This window comes from Drosophila subobscura, chromosome J, assembly GCF_008121235.1.
Source record: "Drosophila subobscura isolate 14011-0131.10 chromosome J, UCBerk_Dsub_1.0, whole genome shotgun sequence".
Taxonomy (NCBI): Eukaryota; Metazoa; Arthropoda; class Insecta; order Diptera; family Drosophilidae; genus Drosophila; species Drosophila subobscura.
Window position 1 is genome coordinate 22,070,385 of NC_048532.1, and position 24,411 is coordinate 22,094,795.

Genomic DNA, 24,411 nt, shown 5'->3' on the forward strand with positions numbered 1-24,411 from the left:
CCCCGCTCTGCCACTCTGGCAGTTTCTTAGTTTTTCCCACTAAATTTGACTCAATTGAGCGACAGAAAAGCAGATTTTCTTCTCTTCGTATCTCCCGCCGCTAGGTTCATTATTTGGGTCATCATTGGAGGCAAAATTTGCGCACACAAAAAGACTGGAAAAACTTTTCAATTGGCCGGAGCTAATGACGGAGGAAACTTCCTGGTCCTCGTGCCACTTGACTCGATGGTCGTCGGGAAATTGGCCAGGAAAATCAAGCAGCAGCAGTAGCCAGTAGCCTGGCACAAGCAAAACTCCTCCACTCCACAGAACTTTGCACATTTCGTAAAATGTTTTAAAAATACACATAAAAAACAAGTGGGAAAGTGGGCAAAAAATCAAGGAAAACAAACAGAAACAGAAATTCCAATGCGGAGCATAAGTTTTGTCTATTTTCACACATTCGTTGGCCAAAATCCAAGAATTATAACACGAATCCCATATTTTGGGAGCAGCGGGGACAGCAAGCAGCAATGGGAAATCCGTGGAAATTCCAATGGGAAGAGGCACAGATGATGAGTAATTTATGCAGTAGGCATGTGCGAAAAGTGGTTCTTGGGGAATGTTTTCTTGAATGTTTTGAGGGAGAGTGTGAAATGAAGGAGTTGTGGATGGAATAGCGGCTAGGGTTGGGCCTGGGATGGGCTATGAGTAGTGTTAGCTGTGGAAACAGAGAAAAATTCAATTGGATTTGATACATATCGGAATACGTAATTAATTTGTCTGTAATTTGTCACATATTTGACTATGAATATCAGTATTTTATCTGATTACTAATAACCTTGACGGCAGACAGATTTAATCGTAAATTTTCATACCAAATGGTGGATAGATATTCCCATAAATAATTCCAAGTCGCAAAATCTGCATTTATTGTGCACATTTTCTCTTTCTTTATCTTTTAGATACCTGAAAATCTCATGTAAATCAATAATTCGATTAACATTCCAAATTTCTTGGCACTTTTTCCTACCCAAATCAAAGATTATTATTATTATTTTCCACTAAAAATGCAATATGCATAGCACCGCAAGACCGAAACCCGAATGTCTAAAGATCTAAATCCCCATCTAAATCAGTCGAATGTGTGTGTGTGGCTGCCACACAGTGCCACATGCCCCGTGCCTCTTGGAATGAGTGCGCACCAGACACAGACGCATCTGCTTAGCATATCAATGCGAAGGGAGATTTGCATTTAATGCTTGCCACCACAGCAGATATTAGCACCACAGACAGCAAGCAGCGCCCCACCCACCATCGTGCCCCATTTTCGTTACACATTGGGCTTGTGGCATGGGGCATTCGAAAAGTCTTAGGTGTTTCGTTATTTATGCGTCTGTTTGCACTAATTCCATGGACACAGGAACGGTCGGGAGAGCCTCAACAAAGTTTAATGTTCTCTCTGTAAAAGCCAGAGGAAAATCTAAACAGAAATGGGGAATTGGCAGGGAAATGGAAAAGCTAGACACCGCCCAAAGGTCAGCGGGGGGTAGGGTCCGGTGACACTCCTCTCGATGTAGAGTCGGGGACTTATCTGAAATTCTAATTGAAACACAAAAAGAAAAGGAAAAGTGAGAAGAGAGAAAATATAAATTGAATTAAATATTTGAAGCACAACAAAAGATGTGCAGACAAGCAGACACCCAGACAGCTGGAGACACTTTCCCCTTTCAACCTCTTTAACCCTTGCCGAATGCTGCCAAAAAATACCTCTGCTGGGATGCCCCATGTGGTGTCCACACGGTGTCCAAGAGCTTTGTGCTACAAATCTACTACACAAGTGCAAAAGTCAAAGCTGGAGGACAGTTTTTCAAAGGGTATGCTGCAGGGTAGTTACGTTTTAGTTCCAGGTTTGCCTGGCCAAAAATAAAAAAAAAGATTTTTCACTCTAAAAGTATGAGAAAATCTCATTTGATGTGCTCCATCAAGTGGATTTGCCATGGAATGGAATGAAGTTTACGAATACGATTCTAAGTTCAGTTTGCCAGCGAGTGTTCCGTGTGTCAGTCTAGTAGTCTTTCCTCCTGCACTTTAATTGATGTACCTCAAGGCATATGTACGTACTGCTATTGGCACCTTTATTTGTCCTCAAAGATGCGACGGCAGCAGCAATCACGTCGTAGGAATTTGCTTGGATGGCACCAAAGTCAAAGGCCAGTATTGCGGCTACGGACCTTGTTATATTTTTGGATGCAATTGTGATGGAGGATGCAGAGACAAGTAAACATTTCCTTGTTCAAAAATCAGAAATATTCGTTTTATATTTTGGTCTTTCTTTGGTTAAACTTTTTACACCTGAGGAACTCATTTGGCATGCTCCTAATTCCATTTTCTGTGAATTATAATCCACCTTGAAGCTCAGCGCGAATCTGAGAGCAGTCTAGAAACAAGTGTGCCGTGTAGCACTCAAGCCTCTCCTTAAACCAATCCTACATATGATGCACTACCAGGCATACGTACTGCTCCTGACCGCCCTTTGCTTTCTCCGAGATGTCACGGCCGAATGCTGTCCTTCAATAAAAGGAAGTTGCTGGGACGGAACTAAAGTGAAAGGCTCCTACTGCGGTGTCGGACCCTGCAACATTTTCGGCTGCAATTGTGAAAGAGGATGCAGGGGCGAAGTCAATGATCTGATTTCTTATGAGAAACTTCATGCACTTGCTGCAACTCGCAAGCCCATTGTTCAGGGCTGCTGCCCCCATCTGGCGGGTTGGTGCATGGACAGAACTGCTGTCCTTGGCCATTATTGCGGCGTGGGTCCTTGCAATATTTTCGGCTGCAATTGTGAAGGAGGATGCAGACGATACAAGCCCAAAAAAGACGGTTGATGTTTAATAAATAAACTCTGCTTTAGTCTAGCAGCTGTTCAGCTCAATACAGTTCTCAATTCTCAGTTGCCACGCTCCCTAATGGATTCCCCACTAAGCCAGCATCGATAATGAAATTTTCTCTGCTGCATTTCGGTTATGAAATCAGCTGTCAAACGAGTGCGCCGTGTGGCACAGCTAACTATTGATACTGCTATCAAAATTATGTACCATGAGGCATTCGCACTTCCAATGGCCAACCTGTTCTTCCTTTGAGATGTGACAGCAGAATGCTGCCCTGACAAGCGAGGATTTTGCGAAGATGGAACCAAAGTCAAAGGCGAAGGAGGATGCAGAAATCATGGCACTCCGCCGCCGGATCTTGCCGATCTTATGGCAACTTCTAGGCCAACGAACAGCGGTTGCTGCCCCACTTAGCAGGGCTGGTGGTGCCTCGATGGAGCTAGACCAGTTGGCGCCTATTGCGGTGTGGGATCATGTGATATTATAGGCTGCAATTGTGAAGGTGTTAAACCTTCGTTTCATTCAACTCCTTTGCAGTGTGTCAAATGCTTTGGCACTTGACTCTCCCTGTAAAACCTCGTTAGAGCTTAGTGTTGCAGCCGCAAAGTCAAACAACAACCCGTTTCAGTCTGTCCTGTCCATCAATTAGTAGGAGTCCTGTGCAGGAGAGCGTAGCAGGGGGCAGCAGTGGGGGGGTGACAGTATTTGTATGGCTTACAAAGAAAGTTTTCGGCAACACAATCCATGGCAGCTTTGTTTGGGGATTACTTTGCGAGTATTTTGGATTATTTTCTAGTTCGTTTTTAGTTATTCGGTTTGCCCTCCATGCAACACTGTGGGTTGGACATTTATTGGGGTTTCCATTCACGTAAATGGCATAAATTGTGGGGCATGCTTTGAGACAGGTAACAAGAGGTTAACAAACTGCAAAGCTTAAGGGTAGACACTACTTTGGTGTTTATTATTTTAAGCTCTAGCAGACACCAAAATTCTTTATGTGGGATTTTGGGTTGGTTCTCTTTCATCTCGCAATCAATCGAATAATTGGGAATTCCCCTGAAACCTGTCGCATCTTTTGCTAGCCAATAAAGAACGAAATTCCTATTTCAAATTCAATAAAAAATGTCTATGAATGTTATACGATAATTATTCAATGTTCGATTAGGTTTCTTATCAGCACAGAAACACCTTTCACACACGCAGAGCGACTAAAGAACGAAAAACCAAGTTGGCATAAATTAAATACAAAAATGCGAAAGAAAAAGCGAGAAAAAGATGCGAAAAATATATGCATAAATCTGCAGACAAAGCAGCCAAAAGAGACACACACACATATGTACCTGTGTATGTGTGCAGAACAGTTACTTATCCATCTCTCTCTCTCCCATTCTAACCGAATAATCAAATCAAATAAAAATCACATTCACATTCGCATTCGGATTGGGATTGGGATTCTGTGCTGCTTTTGAGTGAAAAATGAAATTAAAATTCTGTGCCACAAGAGTAATTCAATTAATGCCACACAATGCGGCAAGTACACACATACATACATATGCATGGTTATATGAAAAGCCAAAAGGATACTCCTTTTGTTGGTTGGCAAAAGACGACGCAGGTCTGTTGGGTCCTTGCCCTCGGACTCAAATCACACACAAAAGGCACAGCCACAGCAGCAAGTCATGAGCCAGGCAGGCAGCACGAGGCAAGTGGCAGTAGCTGGACCAAAGGTATAGCATTTTTAGTATACAAAACACGCGCTTGCCACACACACACACAGAAACACCAACACCCACACCCACACCCACACATGTGGCATGTGGCAGAGGACTCCTCAAGTGCACCTAAACTGCAAGCGGCAACATCCGTTCTCATACACACAGAAAAACTGCAAGCCACAGTGTCGCCGGGTACAGTCAGTCCCAAGAGGCGGTTGACAGGGTTGCCAAGATGCATGAATTACCCATAATTTAAGGACATTTTCATTAGTTTCCAACCACTGTGCAAGTTCTTTTCATATCAAAAGCAGTTCCTGTTCCCCCAGCCAGAGCCCAGAGTCTCCTGAACTCTGGAGCTCAAGTTCCTGCCTGCCTGGCTGCCAGCCTGTGTGACAATTTTCCATGACCCCTTCCTGCGGTGGCCAACCTGGCATTTTCCTTCACCTTTTTGTGTGCACCATTTTCACGCTTTTACGCCGCAATTGTTGTGGCAGCAGCCCAAGCCCCAACTCTGCCACTTCCTCCATTGAAAGGCCAAACGAAACGACGACTCACTTTTATGAAAAGAAAATTGTGACTTTAAAACTAAGCCCACAATCAGCAGAGAGTTTCTGCAGCCAAACAAAACAGTTCAGTTCAAAGTTTCTCCTCCCCTCGGTCATTGTTTTCCGCACAGTTTTGGAGTCATTGTGTGTGTGTGTGTGTGTGTGCAGCACAGGAAGTCTATTTGGAGCGGCGTCTATTGTGTGGAGGTCACTGAATTTCTATGCCTGTGTGTGCCAAAGTTCATCAACTTTCAGGGCAAACTGCCAAGCAGAGCAGCTCCCAATCAATGATGGAAACGTATTGACAAATTGAAGCTGTTTGGCGCCTTGTGGCAGCCCGCCCCATAATTGTGTGGCAAGTGTCCGTCCATGCATCCAGCATGGAAAGAGTGAACGCATGGAATGTTCTACATTTGTCATGGGGCTAACATGTCAGCCAGTCTCGCCACACAACGTCGCGACTATGACAACATGCGACAGCCAATGCCATCGAATGGATGGCCCCAACTGGGGGGGGAGAGAGCATAACGCATAACGCGTGACGGAACACTTAGAAACCCATTAATAAGTGGGTTATGCAATCGAGACCAATGGCACCAAGTCATAACTGACAGAAGCTGGAGAGGGGCAGGCGACAGGGAAGACAGGCAGAGACTGAGAAGACAGGGAAGGAAAGGGAGTTGGCAAATGGACAGTGAATGCAAAGGGGCAGTTTTTCTGGAAATTATTATTGGATAAAGCGTTAACAGTTTCATTGCTGTTCATAAGAACTGCGGATAGGGATTGGATTAATAGATAACCCAGTTTAATGTGATATAAGGGTAGTTTTTCAGTGAAAAATCTAACTGGAAGAGAGCTGAGAGCGAGACGTCTCTTCGGCATAGGAACCTTAATATGCTTTAAGTATATTCTACTCCACACCTAATTTTGCATTCTCCTAATGTTATTTGCAGTTACATTTACACGCTGGACACAGAGCTGAGGTGTTGAAATCAGTTGACAAACGACTGTTCCGCTTGCCAGTGAAGCTCCAATCCGCCTGCTCTCCAAATAATGTACCACAAGGCATTCGTACTGCTATTGGCACCCCTATTCCTGCTTAGAGATGTGCTAGCAGAATGCTGCTATGACAAGGCTGGAGTTTGCCTGGACGGAAGGCGTGTCGTTGGCGTCTTTTGCGGCAAAGGAGAATGCAATTTGTTCGGTTGCAATTGCCAAGGTGAATGCCGGCGTGAGATTCCAGCTGCTGCACTTGATGAAATAATGGCAACTGCCAAGCCCACAACCATGGGCTGCTGTCCCACATATAATGGATGGTGGTGCCTCGACGGAACTAAATTGGAGGGCACCTATTGCGGTGTTGGAAAGTGTAATATATTCGGTTGCAATTGTGATGGAGGATGCCGAAAGCGCAAATAAAACAGAGAGAAGAGAATCTTTTTTTGATTAAACATCATTCTTTAGGCGTTGGCAAGATGGCAGAATTAATGCCTCTACTACAACGCTTTAAGTGCTGTGAAATTTCTCATTTGCCACGCTGCTAATATTATTTCCAATATCAATTTCACTCTCACAAATTTACATTCAGTTTACAAACGAGAGTTCCGCTTACTAGTCAAGCCGTAAACTACATAAAATAATGTTCTTCAAGGCACAGCTAATGCTATTTTCCTCTCTGTTCTTCCTGGGAAGGCAACTGCCTCACCCACGAGCAATTGCTGTCCTTCCTATTTTAAATGGTGTTGCCTCGATGGCCCCAAAGCAGTTGGCAGTTATTGCGGCTACGGACCGTGTAATATTCATGGCTGCATGTGCGAAGGCGGATGCAGGAGAAGCGAATAAAAATGGGTCATAATAATTCATTGTATTCCCCATTTAGCAGCATACAATAATTAATTTTTTACGGTTCCAATATAATATTAGAAACCAGCGCTTCCTTTTCCATATCATTATACCGAGGCGACTCAATTCCGATCTCATTGGCAAGCGACAATCATGACTCGCGCCGTGTGTGACAAGTGTCAACAATTATCAAGTATACGCCAACAGCACCGCTGCTGCACCCGGCTCTCCTCATGCAACACGTGCCGCAATTGCCACCGAAATTAATTGAGCACTCCGGTCTGCGCTGCGCTGCTCTGCTCGGGCTCTCATGAGACTGTCAATTAGCAGGAAAATCAAGCAAAATTTATGGCAGCAACTGCGAAACGGCCCATCAAAAAGTAAGGCAAAAAAAAACCCAAGCGATACAAATCAAAAGAGAAAATATCAATAGATGAACGTACATATGTAGCCACAGACAGCTACAGACACAGCTACGATATGCGATATGTGAGTATGTATGAACGAAGCCATCAAATCCGGCTGTCAATTTGTGAATTTAAGCAGAAAACGCGTGTCGTGTCGGACCCATAAAAATACACAAAATACAAATCACAAATAAATATCTACTAAGAAGCTAACAAAAGTGGCCAGAAAAGAACACAAAACAGAGAAAATAAACCCCACACACACACCACCGAGAGAGAGGGATAGAAACTTGAGGATGGGAAAGATACCCTGAAAGATGCTTTGTGTCTATAGAAGATACATCTATGATGGAAAATACATTCAGGACAATACAATACAAAAGTAAATTGAATTTTAGCAATTTTTTTATCGAACTTTATGACACTTTTACTATCGTTCCTCAAGTCAAATATTCATTCAAATCTATATCAAAACTAAAGTACAGATCAAAAGATATAATCCGGGGTCTTAAACATACTTCCATTGTTGCTTTACAAACATCTTCCAATAATCCACAGACCCTCTGGAGATGGGTATTAATAATACTCGCAAACATTTTTTTGTCCGGCAAAAATGTCAAAAAATTAGCAACGAAAATAAATGAGCCACAAAAGCAAGAGAAAGAGATAAAGAAAATAAAAGAAGAGAGAAAAGAAGTCAGAAAAGAAGTGAGGGAGTGAGGGAGGAAGGGGTAGAACGTAAAGGCAGAGATTTGCTATAAAGAAAAGCCAAAAACTCTTTTCATAAAGTTGATTAAAATTTGTTCTTTTTTCTTCTTATTTTGTGGCCAACTCTTTTTAGCCACTTCTTTGACAGTCTCTACTTTTGGCCACCTCTTTCGAAAGTCTCTGCTTTTGGCCACAGCTTTTGCAGTCTCTACTTTCGACCAACTGGCCACCAACTCTTTTAAAATTTTCCTTCTTTCGGCCACATTTTGTGGTCAAGTAATTGTCGCATTATCCGCGAAACTTGTTGCTAATTTTGACAGCCATTTGCGACCCCAACCCGCTGGCTTCTTCCAGAACTTTGTGTAAGGCCATCTTAATGATGGCTAATTAAAAAAAACTCGAACTGTCAAAAGTATCTCAGTATCTTTTATCTACTTTAGAGCCGCGTGTCGCTGAGGCAAAGCGAGCGAATATAAAACCCCCCACCGAAAGATAAGTCTCGTCTGTCATGGCAATTAAACAGAAATCATTTTTGTATCTTTTGTGTTTGTTTGGAAAACAAGAGGCTTGCTGCTGGCTGCCTGCTGCCGCTGCTTCTGCGTTTAAAAATAGCTCGAAAAGATAGCCAAAAATATCTCAAAGATATGCGCTGGCAGACACATAGACAGATAGATATACTCAGGCAAGTGCTTTTGTATCTTTTGTTATTTCAACAAGCAGCTGAAAGCAAAAGTTGCCATCTGATGCCCACGCACTGAAGGCTGGAAAATGAAAGACATCGGGGGGGAGCAGGAGAAGTGCCAGCAGACTGGAGAAGGAGACGTTGGCATGCAGGAGAATAATGTGGAAAAGGGTGGGTGGAGCAGGGGAAACCCGCAAACAAATTACAGCCTACAGATGACAGCTGTAGAACCGGAGAGAGACAGGCAGCAAAAGCATCCTGTTTCTACACTGAAAACTGTGAAAAACTGAATGTTGTGGGTGGGAGAGTCAATAAATACGCACCTACACAAATACTCTATAGAAATAAGGGGAAACAGTCTCTGGAAATGGGGGAAAAACTCCATAAACATGGAAGGAAAACACTCAATGGAAGTGGCTTAAAATTTATCATTAAATTTAGCCAAAATTGGTCTGTAATTGGGGGGGAAATTGTTGGAAGAACTAGCACATAAATCTGAGATAAAGATGAAAATTCAATCTATCAGAATAATCGTTCTATCAGAACTTTAGGAAAATATGAATTTACAATTTATGCTGCAAATTCTTTTGGGGTTTCTCTTAATAAGTTCAGTCACAGGGAACTTTCCTCTAATGTCAGTGCAGAGTAAAACTCTTCCAACTGGAGAGCCCCGCCAAGCAAAGCCCAGACTTTTGGTTTTGCTGTTGACCAAGGACATCTCCACACCCTGAAAAAACACACACCAAAAAAACAAGAAAATAGAAACAGAAGCCGAATCCGAATCCGAAACCACCAGCTAAAAACAATAGAAAAATGGGCAAACCAGAATGGTGAAAGAGGAAAAACTAAAGTAAAACGAAGACACAATAACAAACAGAAAATGGCATAATAGGCTTTCCGAATGGGGGGAGTGGGCGGAGGCGTGTCTGCTGCTCTGTTGGGAAAGTCGAGGGTGAGGGAAAAGCGCAATCAAGCGTTAGACATGGTTTTGCTGCCTTGCACAAAAAAAGAGCAGGCAAATATTTGCAACAACAACTTTACAAAAGAAACAGAGAGAAAAAAAGGTACAAAAATCATAAAAAATGCTAGAGGAAAAATTCCAAAGGGAAATGCGAGTGGATAAAACGCAATGCTCATAAAAATTCTTACGCACATTTGGGCGCAAAAGGAAAAGCGGCTGGCCCACATGTGTGTGTGTGTCTATTTTTTGAAGCCCAAAGGATGAAAGATCCTTTGGTGCACACACACACAAGTACACCTGTTAGAGGCCCAAGGACGGGCCAACAGATGGGACAGTGCAGGCTGCGAGGCGGCGGGACCAACGGGTGTTGCTTTAAGCAAAAATTGAAAAAGATACAAATTTCCACATTACACTTTTGGCCATTTGCCTTTTATTTGTATGCTCTTGGTTACCCTGTAATAGCTGCTACAGAATGGGGCATACACGATAATGGAACACGAGCTCCCCTTTAGAGGGCAGAAACTCCTCTTTGGAACAGCCACAAATCATCAAAACTAAACAGAAGCTCCAAACTAATGGGTATCCTTAAGTCTTTACACTCTGCTTACATTTCCACTCCCTCTCTCCCTCTCTTTATTCGACTTTCCTTTCATTTCTTTCGTGTGCTGCTGTCCTGCAAGTGGCAGTAAAATTAAATGAAAAAAACGAACCAAAAATAAATATAAAATATAAACACAGAATATTCCGGGGGAGATCTCGGTGAAAAACTAAATTGCCAGCTCATCCGACAGAGGCAGAGGCAGGGAGCGACAGAGAGAGATGGAATATTGCACATTTGCATTTAATTAATGTTCATTAAATATTTACAAATTGCGGTAAATTACCACAAAATGTTTCGGGTGTGGAAAACACAGACAAAAACCAAATGAAAATGGCTAGGAAAATGGTAGCGGGTGTAGGGAAATTGCTAGTGAGTGGGAGTCTAGTAACTGTCTCTCTCTTTCGTCTGCCACGTAGCATGTGGCACACATTTTGCGGTAGCATTGGGTCCACTAGCGTGCGAATTTTCGGTTCGATTTGATGCGTGTTCCGCTGCGGTTATCACTTGGTTGCATCCCACAACAGATAGAGGCATGCCCCCAATCCCTACCTCCAGGTCCGGGGGGAGATACGACATGTGTGGCATGTGGATGGGGGCATACAAATGCCATTTACAGTGGTCACAGTTGTTGCAAATTGTCGGGGGTTTTTTGCTTATTTGATTTGCGGTGAAACGTATTTCGGCAGCAGGAAAAGTCAATACGAAATGTGTGGGAAATGCACTCGAAAATTGGTACGGATATTTGGATTTGTTTAATGGCAAAAGGGAAGTGCACTTAAAGGAGACTTTTGGAATAGAAATAATACAGGGATTATGTTGTTTTAAGTGATAAAAAGGGACGTGAAAGGGATTTCTTGGACCTATACCTCACTTTGTGGAAGAAATGGTTCCATTCCAATACCAAAATTATGTCAAAATATGCTTGGAAAAGTATACAATTTTGCTGAAAAACACATTCCTCAGACACACTGTCACCCCACACTCAAATTCCCCTCTCCCAATGTCCCACCTTCTCCCCCTTTTGTGGGTGGCAGCCACTGTTACCTGCAGCTGTTTAGAGAGCCCCGAAAATGGCATGGAATGGATTGGACATGCCACATCCGATGCATACCTCTACGAGTGCTGCAATTTTAATTAGTTTGAGAAGATGCCCAGGTGCTAGATGCAAGGATGGAGGAGAGTGGAGAGTGGAGAGAGGAGAGAAGCATCTCTGCCAGTAATTGACAATTGGAATTCTGTGCTGCGGCTGTGACGCTGTCTCCTCCTTCAATGCGGAATAAATCAATCAGAGATTGTGGGGCATAACTTCACGGCACTCAATTATCGAATGCTTTTCCATTCCATTTCGCATGCGCTTCCATTTCGGGTGGAAATTTAATTTGCAAAATATGCAAAAGCAAGAAAACAAAACAACTAAATAACAAACGCACAAATTTTGCCAGTCAATCGATGCAATATTCAAATGCAAAGAGAAATAGATAGAGAAAAAACAATGAAAAAGTCAGAAAAGGAAAGACAAATGGAAGCCGCAAAACGAATATTGCAATTCCTTATTTCATTTTATTTGAGTTTTTGATTCGTTCGATGACAGGCGGCAGAAGCGACAATTAAGCGGCGAAATAAAAACCAACAAAAATTCACAGAGAGACAGAGAAATTGTTAGTCGATGATGATGATGTCCGAGGTGGAGATGCTTCCGCCACAGATACAGATACAGAGACAGATAAAGATACGTCACAGAACATTCAACGGCATTCAAGTGGAAACATTCTGCTGCTGCTGCTGCTGCTCCACAACGTAATTGTGGGGCAAGGAAAGAGAGAGAAGGAGACATTCTAGTGGTGAGGCATTCGTGAATCATGAATATGGAATTTGTGGATCATTGAAGAAACCGAATTTCGGGGAGCACAACTATTTCCGTGTTGTGGTAGAGGAGTGAGGGATTTGCTACCCAGATTTGCATAGAACATTCCTCAGGCATTAGCATTGCTGTGGCGATCGATGCCATTACTTTCCCTTCACGTTTCCACCACTAAATTTGAAAGGATTGTCTGAAACTTTTATGCGTCTACGCGCCATTTGATTTCCATGGCGCCCAGAACGATGAAAAGGTGAAATAACGAAGCAAACGTCTCTATCGAAAAGATGCCAGCAAAAGATAGGTAGCGGCTCCTCGACTTATGCATTTTTGCCACTCTAATGGACGTGGTCTATGTGGTTCTTCCTCGTTGAAGTGCAGTGAAGATGAGTCCTCCCCTTTGCAGTGAAGTCTTCCTCTTTGGGGAGCAATGAAAATTCATATTCGAGACGTAATGAAGCAAAGAACATAAAAACTCAACGGCAGAGTGGAAATGGACTTGGCGGATGGAGCACTTGGACTTGTGGCAATGAGTTGATGCCGTTGGTTCCTTAATGGGGTTCCTGCACTTTTTATTCGCATAATTAGCAGCAATTAGGGGGTGTGGCTGGAGCGGGGACATTCAATATTTGGTAAACATTCGGACGTGGGGCCATTCATTAAAGTCGGACAGCAAATTACATTACATTACATTACTCGCTTTTTTCTGCCTCATTCACACGCCTCGACTTGCCCACAAGAGGAGAGAGAGAGGGGGGGAATGGCATTTGCAAAATGCAAATTACGCTAAGCAAATTAGCGCGGAAGCAGCGCCAAAGTGCAAGACGAGAGACAAGACAGGGGCAATGGATGGATGGAGCAGAGTGGGGAGTGGATGGTGAAGTGTGTGCCCTGGAAATGTAAGACAAATTAGTTGGGGAATTTCACACAGCGAAGAAGAACAAGTGCCATCAAAGTGTACATACATATATGCAAGTGTGTGTGTGTGTGTGCAACTTGTGGGTGCAACATTCAGTGCAGGTTACATTCAACAACGAGGTGGCAAAAATGCCAAAGATCGAGGTGTGGAATGGGTTGTAATAAGAGCACTTTATGGATTATTATGTGTGAGTCATGCCACAACAGAGTTGAAGTTCTAATGAAGCTTCAAACGAAAGAAATGAAGCTTAATCCGTACCAAAACTATCTTTCCGAGCTCCCAAGCGCCTCTGGCTATCTGCAACAATCTTAATTCACTTCTCTCGTGGATTACCCACAACTTGCTGGCATTTTTAATGATACAAGTTGACATATTACAGCAGCGAGCACCTCCTGCCAGAGGCCCCCCCACTTAAGTTGTTAAGAATGCACAATAAGCTCATTCATAAGTCTGGGCTCTCACGGCAATTTAGCTCAAGTCTTCACACTATAACCACCATGGAGCAGAGCATGGCATGGCAGCCGGCTCAACATCTGAGCAGACCACGGAGCAGACCGTGGTCGCCCACAAATCAAATTGCAATCCCCGCGAGAGCTGGGCTACAGGAAATGCGATGAGCAGACACACACCTGGCATGGCCTGGCCTTTGCTGGCCTGCTGCTGCTGCTGCTGCTGCGGCTGCTCATGACAAACTGCCACTTCAACTGTGTGGCAGAGTCGGAGTCGGAGTCAACTGTGTGGCAATTGGAGCAGTCACTGCAGGAGGGACACAGGTTGCGCAGGCAATTGAAAAATGACGCCCAGCCGCTGTTGGCCGTTGAAATGCATTCTACCAAATGAAGCCCAGGGTCCAGGGATCCCAGGCACGTGAAACGAGCAAACAAACACGTAGTAATAATGTATAGATTGTTGCGACCAAGGAATACCTCTTGGGTGGTCCTTTGGGGAAGGAGCAGGCAGACAAAAAGGCTAAGAGGGAGTGGACCTTTACATCGCAAAGAAGTTTCTCGAACTCCATTAGAGTTTCCATAACGTAAAGCCACACAATATACCCCAAAATTACACAACTACTGGGCATTAAAAGTCGTATCAGCATCCATGGGGCAGCATGCTGCTGTGGCGGGGAAATCCACTTTTCTGCAACTGTTAACTGAAGCGTAAATTCGAACCGATATGTCAATATAAACAGTTACCAACTCCTGCACTCCTCTGTACTTTCCTCCCCGTAGATACTCTTATTTGAGTTTATTTTGTTTATTATGTTTTATTAGCAATCCACTAATTGCAAAAGTCTCTTTTTATGCCAATAGCAAATATGGGCAAAAAGTAGAAGAGAAGAGAGTGGAGTGGAGTGGCACAGACGTGCGCGCACTTCTGGGTGGGAGTATTTGCATAATTTTGGTTACTCTTTTTTTATGATTATTAAATATTTGAAAAAAGTTATCTAGCTACAATTTGCGCTGCAATGTCTGTGGTCTGCGAGTTTCTAGGACTGTTGCTAAAATGAAATTGTAGAACATTCTGTTGACTCTGGGGGAATTCTGTTTCGTGCACTAATTGGAAATTGTAGAAACGAGTTTCTCCAAAGGTTCTGCTCTCACATAGGCTGTATTTACTGTTGGGCTAAGCGTTGCATTTGCTTTTGGCGATAAGCAACTGATAAAAGCGAACAAAATAACAGTCGAAAGAATAAACACAGGCAAACAGTACAACAACAAATGTAATGTCAATGGGGTATGAGAAATGAGAGAGATAGGAAGCTAGGCACGGAATGGTGGTAAAGGCAAAAAGAGAGTGCTGCTGCTGCTGATAATGGTTTTGTAGTTCCCAGTCTTATATGCGACAATTAGTTGTGATAAATGTAGGCAATAGGAGAGGGGGTTGGGGGAACTTCAATATGGGTTGTGGGATTTCAGTGGGTCTCAAGTGGCTTCCTATCTGCCATGGCTGCAGAGGTTATTGATTCTTTAAATGCATGGGTAGTGCTTCTACAACCGTAAGGCTATCGATTCTTCATCTGCAGTAGGCAACGATTGTCAAACTGTAAACGGTTAATTCTGCAACTGTTATGGGCAGTGGCTCTGCAACTGTATGTATGCCTATCGATACTGTAATTACTCGAAGTTCACCTTAAACTGTAACTATTGTAAGTGCTTCTTAAACGGTAACTGCACTGCTACTGCAACTGTAAATACTGTCAGAAATCTGTGTTAGGTGATTCTACAACTGTAAGAGGCGGTTCTTTCATGGTTCTAGTGGCCATAAATCACTTAAAGGCTTAGAAGTATATGACAAATAGGTGTGATAAATGTGCTTCAGGGGATTTCTTAAACTCTAAAATAGTATTCAACTGGAACGCTATTTTTATAGAGCTTTCATTATAAAATATTACTCACACTGCAGTCCAAATGGCACTGTAGTTTTTTGCAGTAAATGTCGACATGCTGCTTGACAATGGCATCCGAAAATGCTACAAGATGACCGCTAAAGTGGCCTTTTACTTGAGTTCCTTCTAAGCACATTTCATAATCATTGATCGCCAGGGATTTTTCAATGTACATTTATTTGTGTAAAAACAACCAAAATTAGTGTCTTTAAAAGACTCAAAAGCTTGCGAATTGCATTTCTTACAAAGAAATATCATACATAGTCTACCGTCTACATCCTCCCCTACACCTGCAGCCGAAAAAATTACAAGGTCCAACGCCGCAATATTGGCCATTTACTTCAGTTCCATCTTTGCACATTCCATTATGTTGATAGCAGCAATCCGCCGTCACATCTCCAAGGAAGAAGAGCGAGGCCACCAGTACGTATGCCATGGGGTACATCATTTCAGGTACAGGTGACAGAGCTGAATGACTACTTGACTGTTCCCAAACTGATCTCATATTCGAAATCCAAGCGTGCAAATTTAATTTTTGCTGCTAGCATGCAAAATTGCTATCATGCTTTCGAATATTTAACACATTTAAAAGCCTCCACTAGCTCGCAGAAAGAGTAAACTTTTAGCCTATAAAACTGACTGGAATTATCAATGTTCCAGTCATTCTTTCCTTACTAATACATCACTCAAATGAATCAGATTTCACTGCTGTTTCCAACCATCTTATCACACATTCTTTCTTTCGTTTATTTTCTTTTCAGTGATAAGAAAAGTAACAACACAAATTGCTTGAAAATTGCCTAAATAAATGTACGGATAAAAAAAGAACCATTAGATAATGGGAGTCATTTCGGGAAATCCATAAAATACAGACACATTTGATGTGATTTAATTATTGTCTCTGTGTTTATCTAAGTTTTCTTTGGCTAAAGTTTATTAAACTTTCTTGCAAAAAGCTGAAAAAACTAAACATTTGTGGCCATGGTTTGAGGGGGATTTATATCGTTAGTAGTTGTTGCTTTATGTTTGTGTGTTTTCTTTTGGTTTTTGGCTTTTAAAAAGCAGGTTTTTGCATTTGGCCTCTGGCATAAGCCAAAGCCACACACACAGAAAACTACAACTTGAGGGCCCCCTCTCTGCCAGAGCAGCAGCAGCCAACGGCATACATATGTACGTATGTACATAAATATGTACATATGTAAGTTGCTCTCTGACTTGGAGGAGGAATACGGTTATATATCTATGTACACTTTTATGTGTGTGCCGTTCACACAGCTGCAATGGTATATGCATAAATAAAAGGTAAATTGAAAGAGCATAAAGAGAAATATGCATGTGGTGTACCCTTTTCTAGAATGCGGTTGTATGGTTTTAGTGGGAAACTTTACTAGTCATTTCTTTTCTCAATGAGTACAGAAAATTTGATCCTTAGGCGCTCGTTCTGTATGAAATCGTACATCAAAAAAGAAAGACATTTCAAGGTGCAAATCTTCATTATTGATAATTTCTTGATTACTTTCAGATTACTAAAAATCATCAAAAAATAGGTCTGAGTAAGGGTATTCCCATTACCACCCTGACGGTCTTCACAATTTCTTTCTCTTTTTTTTTGAGTGCTGCTGAGGCTGGTGCTGCTGCTGCTGCTGCGCGTAAAATCAATAAATTCGAGCGGGTTCAGAGGTGACGACAACGTCGAAATGCCTATGACCTTCAGGCACTCTGCTGACCTTCGTTACGCTCGAAATAATGCTCCCAGCCCCCTGACCCTTGGCCATGCCACTGCCCCTGCCCCTGCTCTCCTTTGCTTCGCATTTGCCGCCTTGGCAATTAAATTTTTGGTACTTAAACATTTTTTTACACACATTTTTGCAGCGGCAGCGGCACTTCTTAATTATTGTTTTTAAGCTTCTTATTGTTGCTATTTCTGGTTATGATATTGTTGTTTCTTTCAGTTTTGTTGTTTGCTGAATTTGTTTGGCTATTCAACGGCGGCTCTCATTAATTTCTTGCCTTATTTGCTGCCCTCGCCATTGCCATCGCCCTCGCCCTCGCCTTACTCTTGTTTTTTTTACCAATATTTCTTGAAACAGCTTTTGGCCTGATCCGAAACTAACCAGAAATCCATACATTCATCTATCGTGGCGTATCGTATGGCGTCGTATTCGTATTCGTATTGCTCAACAAGTTACGTCAGCGAGCGGGGCAGAGTGGATGTGGGGATGGTTGCGAGGATGGTTGCATGCTGCGCGTTGGTGGGGATTATTTAGTGGCAGAACAAAGCAAAAGATTTAGCTTTTGATGGATTAGTCGTTAATCTGTGTGCACGGCAAACAAATATGCACGAATATGAAAACTAATGAGAGCGCAAAACCAAAGCAGGAAATCCATAAAAGGCTAGCAGAGAGACGTTTTAAGGGGAATGGATGGATTTTGTTCTTTAAAAATCTAAATGAATGTACACTAATTAATAATACTTAATTTTATATCCGGAATCTTAAATTTCGGGCAAAATCAGTTTCCATTAGTTTTAGAGCCACTTGCTCCAATTACAGTTTCGATGCTTATCCATTGCAGTGGATTCTCAAACTGTATGCTCGCCTTGAACTTTAACAGTCATCCTCTCTCTCTCTCCCTCTCTTGATTTGCCTATTCCTTTTGTGCTAGCATCTGCCTTCGCCTATGTATTGGGACTGTCGCTTACTGGGTCACTTTTTTGCTCTTTTTTTAGCTAGTATTACTTACCATCTTTAGCATTTGTTGCCGCTTGCCCTGTGGTCGCCGTTACCCCCGTTGTGGCCATTGTTGTCGTCTTGTTCGACGTCGGCGTTGTGCTGGCCGAGGCTGCTGCCGACGCCGATGTCGCTGCTGCTGCCGTGTAGAATGTTGTTGTTGTGTTGTCCACGGCGCCAGCAGCAGAGAGGCTACGCGAGCAGTGCATTAGTCACGTTTTTGGATGACGCGCGGGGGTGGTGGGGTGGTTGTAGAGCAATTGCTGCTGATAAGAAAGAGAGTGTCGCGGAAATGATAGTTGGAAGGAGCACACAGGAGAGGGGGGAAGTGGGAGTGGGTGCAGGGGCGCACACTAAACACTAATACACTGAAAAACACACACACGCGCGCGCTCGAACCGAAGATAATTTCTTCTTTTATTTCATCGCCGAAACGTGTGGGAGAGAGAGAGAGAGGTGGCTCAGTGAACAGCCTGCAGGCAGAGATCGCACGCACACTACAGAGCGAACACACTCACACGCACACGGGCACGCAGCGCTCAATTATTTATTCGTTAATAATCTTCTCTTAATTGTTCTTCCTCTTTAGCCACTGTATAATACATATACGTATTTCGATCCAAAAAATTGCTGCCAAATTTCACTTAATTTTCTTCTCTTTTTTTGTTATTATTGGCACTTTTGCTGCTCTCTCGCTCCCTCCTGCACTGTGGCAGCGCACTTTTGTTGTTGTCGCTGCTGCTCGGCTGCAACACATTTGTTTCACACAAAACGCACGTGCACTCACCGTCCGTCACTGCTCATCGGTCAACAACACCGCTGGGAGCATATTGCACATGTTTTTTTCAACGAATTTACGCGTTTTATTGTATAATTTTAATTTTAACGCGACCGGAATTTTGTACAATTGGAACAGGGTGCTCCCGGCAAACAAAAAACAAAGCAATAGGGTGCTCCGTGCTCAGTTTCGTGTTTGTTTTGAAGCAGCGTGTCGCGATATGTCGCTAGATGTATCGGCCATGTCTAGAAACATGTTTAAGCTCATTATTGCGTTACAGGGCTGAGTTGTACGTGTCGTTGGTCAGTTTTGAGTCGTTTGAGGATTATTATTCTTAAATAATATTTGTACTAAAAGCAGTTTAAGCTAAATTTGTATAATTATAGTGCCTAAAATACCCTATCAATATAACTTTTCATGGCTATTAAGTACCCTATCGATGGACTTTCATTCAATAACGATCGATATGCTGACGGCACAACACACAAAGCAATGCCACCTTGTTGTAGGGACTCACCATGCGTTGCAAAACGACTGCAAGGTGTGCCACATCACTGAAAAAAGCATACCTTCAGCTGGTAGATGGCGCATTTTTTGCTACATCATAGCCCTGCCAGACAGCAGCACATTTTCAAATTTAAATTCAAATTCAAAATATTTCATTAATTGTGCAAAATGTGTGATTTTTCTGCGGAAGTGTTCAAAACTAAATGGAATTTTATAGAAAAAGAAGCGTGTATATAAATGATGTGATAAATTTGAAGTTTCTGCCACTAAAAAACACATTTTTCGATCATATTTCCCCTCAAAGCTCGATCTTTCTCTGGTTTCAGACCATTTCACGCCTCACAAATGTCACAATTTCACTCATAAATCATGTGTTAAGGAATTTGTTGCCAAAAATATTGTATTTGTGACCTTGACAACTCATGAATGACACACAAATGCGAGAGTTACGGAGTGCGCGCGTAAGTGAGGTAATTGTCGGATGACGAGAGATCGTCTGATATTTGCCACCCACACTCCACCCCTCTCTCCGTGTCTTCGATTGTCACCCACTTTGCATGTGAATTGTAGCTTTTTTTTGTACTTTACTTTGCGTTGTTTTTTTCTTTATTATTCCACACGATTGTTGAGTGAAAGTTGCCACCGTTTTAGGTTGAGCCACGCCCCAATGCGGGCACCGCACACACTCGCCCACCTGCTATGTGCGCAAGGTGTTAATTCGACAGGCGAGCCGGCGATGGGTGCGATAACACACACACACACACGCACACACACACACACACACACACTGGTCTCTGGTAATTGCATAATACAAAAACGCATAAATTTGTTTGTAGCCGAAACTCGAGCAAATGAGATCTTCCAACGCGTGCAAAAAGAGAGACAAAAAAGAGCCGAAAAAAGCGACCAAAAAACAATTAAAAGAAATCCCAGAAAAGCCATAAAAAAAACTTCGTTAAGAACCCGCAAAAAAAAGAAACATTGAGATTTGGGTCTCTGGGCGAAAAACTTGTTCGGAAATCAATTTTGGGGTGACCATAAAAAAACGAAAAAAAGAGAAGCAAGTCAATGTCCTTAGCACGATGACGGCGATCTCTCTCTCGCTCTCTCTCTGTTCTTTTTTTTGCAGGCGGAACGAGTTCCTGGGCGGGGGGCCAAAGGGCATGGACGATGCTGCAGGGGGCCTTACTTTTCCTATCTTATTTTCTCTTCCAATCGTTTTGACCCATTTACTTACATTTAAATACGATCAGCCCCTCTCCCCCTGCCGCGCCTCATTTGCATAGCAGCAGAACTCGTATGTGCCCCGTGTGTGCATTTTTGTGGGCGTTAGATTGTATTTTCGTGTGCATTTCTAATGAATTATTAACCCAGAATGGGTGAAAACGCATCTCCCACAGCGCTGCAGATGGAGCTAGAGATAGATGCTGCAGCCACCAGCCAGCCGCCACCAGCCAGCATCATCGGTTGCAAGCTAATTGACTCTAAAAATAGACGGAGCAGGTTTCTCAAAGCCCCTTTTTCGAGATGACTTGAGGATGGCTCTGCGCGACTGGGGAACGGGTTTCCAAAGAGCCAAAGACAGAGCCACCAAAGGTCCAAAGCGCTGCAAGAACTTTCAAGCAGAATGCAGGCACAAGGCACAAGACAAGACAGAAAGCTAAAAGAGGCGGACAAAATATAATCGAAGAGTTTCTTTTGTGGAGAAAACAAGAAAAATCCGCCGATCAAATCGAGTCAACAAGGAATGAGAGTGAAAAACACAAAGTGTGTTGGCTGTGTCGTTTGCAGAGCGGAAAGGGGGTAGGGCAGAGCGTAAGGGGTTGGGGTTTAACACGATCAAATAGCGTGGAGATTGCAGAGATCTCAGGGAGCGATGTGGTCGCTGTTTGGATGTTCTACCAAAGGTTCTGAATGGTGTTTTTGGTGTGAATTGGAAGTGAAAGGAGTCCCACAAGAGAGCAGAAGACTTATCTTCGTTTTCTGTTTGCTTTCCTTGGACTAACGATCTCCATCTGCTTTGGTTTTATGATCCCTAAAAGGGTTTTCTACCTAACGATAGCAATATTTGCAAAGAGGTTATCTTTTGGCAGTCATTAAAATACATTTAAGGAGTCTCTTTTTATGATACTATTTACGAGGTTTTTATTATGAAGAAATAGGAAAAGATTATTCCAGCAAGATCATGAGAAAGTGCATGGATATCCATGGAAACTTGTGATCAGAAAATATCATTATAGATTGCGATCGGAAAATGTTCTAATAAATTGTCTTTTTAGATGAACATTTTCTAAAATTAAATGGAACTTGAATAAAGAGAAAAGTAAACAATATACTGATCCTTGGAGCCACACTTTCGATCACTTTTAAATATCACAAAGATCATTCCAAATCCCCACAAATCTTCTACTTAAACTTCTACCAATCTCAAACGTAAAATCCTTTGCATTTATTTTCATCCCAAGTCCTCACCGCTGATGTCTTTCTCCCTCGCTGTCTCTTTTGTTTCCCTTAACAAGATGATCAACATTTGGTTAGCAAATCTGTGCAAACCTTATAAGTAAGCCCCCTTAAGTACTCTCCAATGCCTGCAGAAAGATGGTTGCTTCAGTGATTTCTTTTGCTGCCTTTTAATGCCAGTTCCCCCACCCCAATCCTGCAAGCGCGAGGCCAATTATGTCTGCAGCTTCTTAAACCACTTCTGGCCAAAGCAAAAGCCCTGTAAGAGGCGAGACCCTTTCTTGTAACACAACCTCGAGCCCAGCATCCTCTCTGGCTGGTTATGGAGAGGGGTTCAATGACATTCAGCACCAGAATTGGCCAAGACATTGGCAATGATATGATGCCCCCTGCCCCACCGATCAACGATTCTGGCCCTCTGGCTGCCTGCCTGGCTGCACCACTCCTGCCTGGGCCTGCTCTGCTCTGCCGCTCTGCCGCTCTTCAGGTTATTTGTCTTTGGCTCAGTCGATGCCAACGCCAACTCCAACGCCGCCGCCGCCGCCGTCGCTGACGTCGCACTCGGGGCGGGTGTATAAAATGCCATCAGCCCAAAGAGATTTCCAACAGTTGCGGCCGTGAGGCGCTAGTGAACGTTTGCTTTTTGTACAGTACCAGAGACCCGAGAGACCAGAGACCTGAAACGCGAGTGAATATTTCCATTGCTGCTAAAATATGAAGTCCATTGCCTTGGTGTTACTCTGCCTGGCGGTTGCCAGCCAGGGACGTGTGCTGCAGCTGCCCAAGGAGGCCATCGATATTCCCGTGACGATCATCGAGGATAAGGAGCCGCCATTGGCCTTGGCTTTGGTGCAAGAAGAAGCCAAACCGATTGTGCCAGAGCCTGTCAAGCCGATCGTTCAAGAGCAGGAGGCCATACCCATCATTGATGCGCCCAAACCGATCATTGAGGAGGCTCTGAAGACGATCATCGAAGAGGCACTGAAAGAGGACTCCAAGCCGATCGTTGAAGAGGCGGCCAAGCCGATCGCTGAAGAGCCCAAAGTGCAGGAGAAGCTGGAGGCGATCAAGCCCAAAGAGGAGATCAGAGCCTTGAACAAGGAAGAAGAGATCAAGCCTGAAATCAAAGAGGAAGTGATCAAAGCGGAGGAGATCAAGCCTGTCAGCAAGGAGGAGGAAATCAAGCCTCTGATCAAGGTAGAGGAGATCAAACCTGAGCCCAAGGTAGAGGAAATCAAACCTGAGCTCAAAGAAGAGCAGATCAAACCTGTGATCGAGGAGGAACAGATCCAGCCACTGATCAGTGACGTTGCAGCCATCAAAGAGGAACCAAAACCGGAGGAAGAGCCAGCCCAAATCATTCTCAAGTCGCTGCCCGCTGAAGACACCGTGGTAGTGCCCGCCGAGGAAGTCGATGCCAGTCCCGTGGTCGAAGATCTGGCAGAGCTCGGGGAGCATGCACAGCCGCATCTGCGTCAGGCCACCCAGGCCACGCCCACGCAGCAGCAGAGCACCACCCAGGGCAACTTTGTGCAGCAACTCATCCAGAATTCGCCCATCGGGCAGTTCCTGAATCAGTTCCAGCCACAGCAGCCGGCCCAGCAGGCAGCAGTCCAGCCGCTGGCGGCCGATGAGGCCGCCCAGCCCACGCCGGCACCGACCATTCCCGGATTCCTGAATCCCGCACAGGCCATCACCTCCGCCCAGCAGGCGGTGCAGAATGCCGCCCAGTCGGTGGTCAACTCCACGACCCAGGCCTTCCAGGGCATCCAGCAGTTTGCCAGCAATCTGGGCAATCAATTCCAGAGCACACTCACGGGTCTGACCAACCCGGGCTCCACCACGCCACGTCCGCCCGGTCCCATCCAGCAGTTTGTGAGCAACATCTTCGGCGGTGGCAACAATGCCACAGCTGCCGCTGCCGCTGCCGCTCCAGCCCCACCGCAGCAGAACCAGAATCCGCTGCAGGGCATCATCAATTTCCTGGGCGGCAATCGGCCACAGAATGCGCCCGCTGTGGCAGCCCCAGCGCCAGTCACTGAGGCACCGGCCAAGCCCGAGGTGGATGACAAGATCGATCCGGCAAACGATGAGGTGGCGGAGTTCTCCGAGGACCAAAACGAGATACGCGCCAGCGGGGAGTCCGTTGACGATTCGTTCGAGGAGGCCATACCCACCAACGAGGTGATTGTCGTCAATGATGATGCCAGCGATGGACGCGAGGTGCTGCTCGATGCCATCGTGCAGCCGCTGCCCTTGGCTGCTGTCGATGCCGTGGCTCTCTAGAGGGAGAGCAAAGAGAGGCAGAGAGAGAGAGAGAGGATCGATCGGATCCCACAACGACTGACGCCATTTTCGTCGACATTTTTCGATTTAAATTGAGAATGATGGAAAATGTTTCTTTAGTTTTCTAAGTGCATGCCACAACACAACAACAACAACA

General features: G+C 44.0%; 2 protein-coding genes across 5 annotated transcripts in view; one reads left to right on the top strand and one right to left on the bottom strand.

The window, feature by feature from the left end:
- Window positions 1-19,167, bottom strand: part of LOC117893195 (cyclin-dependent kinase 14) — a 106,601-nt gene extending 87,434 nt beyond the window's left edge. Inside the window, exons 1-2 of one of the 4 annotated variants that reach the window (XM_034799706.1) lie at window positions 19,011-19,167; window positions 18,237-18,486 (exon numbers count right to left, since the gene is read on the bottom strand). In XM_034799706.1, coding sequence (XP_034655597.1) covers window positions 18,237-18,432 — 196 coding nt within the window. In that variant the 5' untranslated portion in view covers window positions 18,433-18,486; window positions 19,011-19,167. Of the gene's footprint in view, window positions 1-18,236; window positions 18,594-19,010 lie in introns of those variants that run through there. The other 3 variants (XM_034799705.1, XM_034799708.1, XM_034799707.1) reach the window with 3 other exon arrangements.
- Window positions 19,168-22,643: 3,476 nt separating this feature from the next.
- On the top strand, window positions 22,644-24,411 carry LOC117894856 (20-hydroxyecdysone protein). Its single transcript, XM_034802113.1, has one exon. It carries the CDS (start codon window positions 22,683-22,685, stop codon window positions 24,252-24,254), a length of 1,572 nt encoding a protein of 523 aa, XP_034658004.1. The 5' UTR covers window positions 22,644-22,682; the 3' UTR covers window positions 24,255-24,411.

What these genes read in the sequence shown, in the direction of transcription:
- LOC117894856 (XM_034802113.1), top strand. Translation starts at nt 22,683, where the DNA reads ATGAAGTCCATTGCCTTGGTGTTACTCTGCCTGGCGGTTGCCAGCCAG.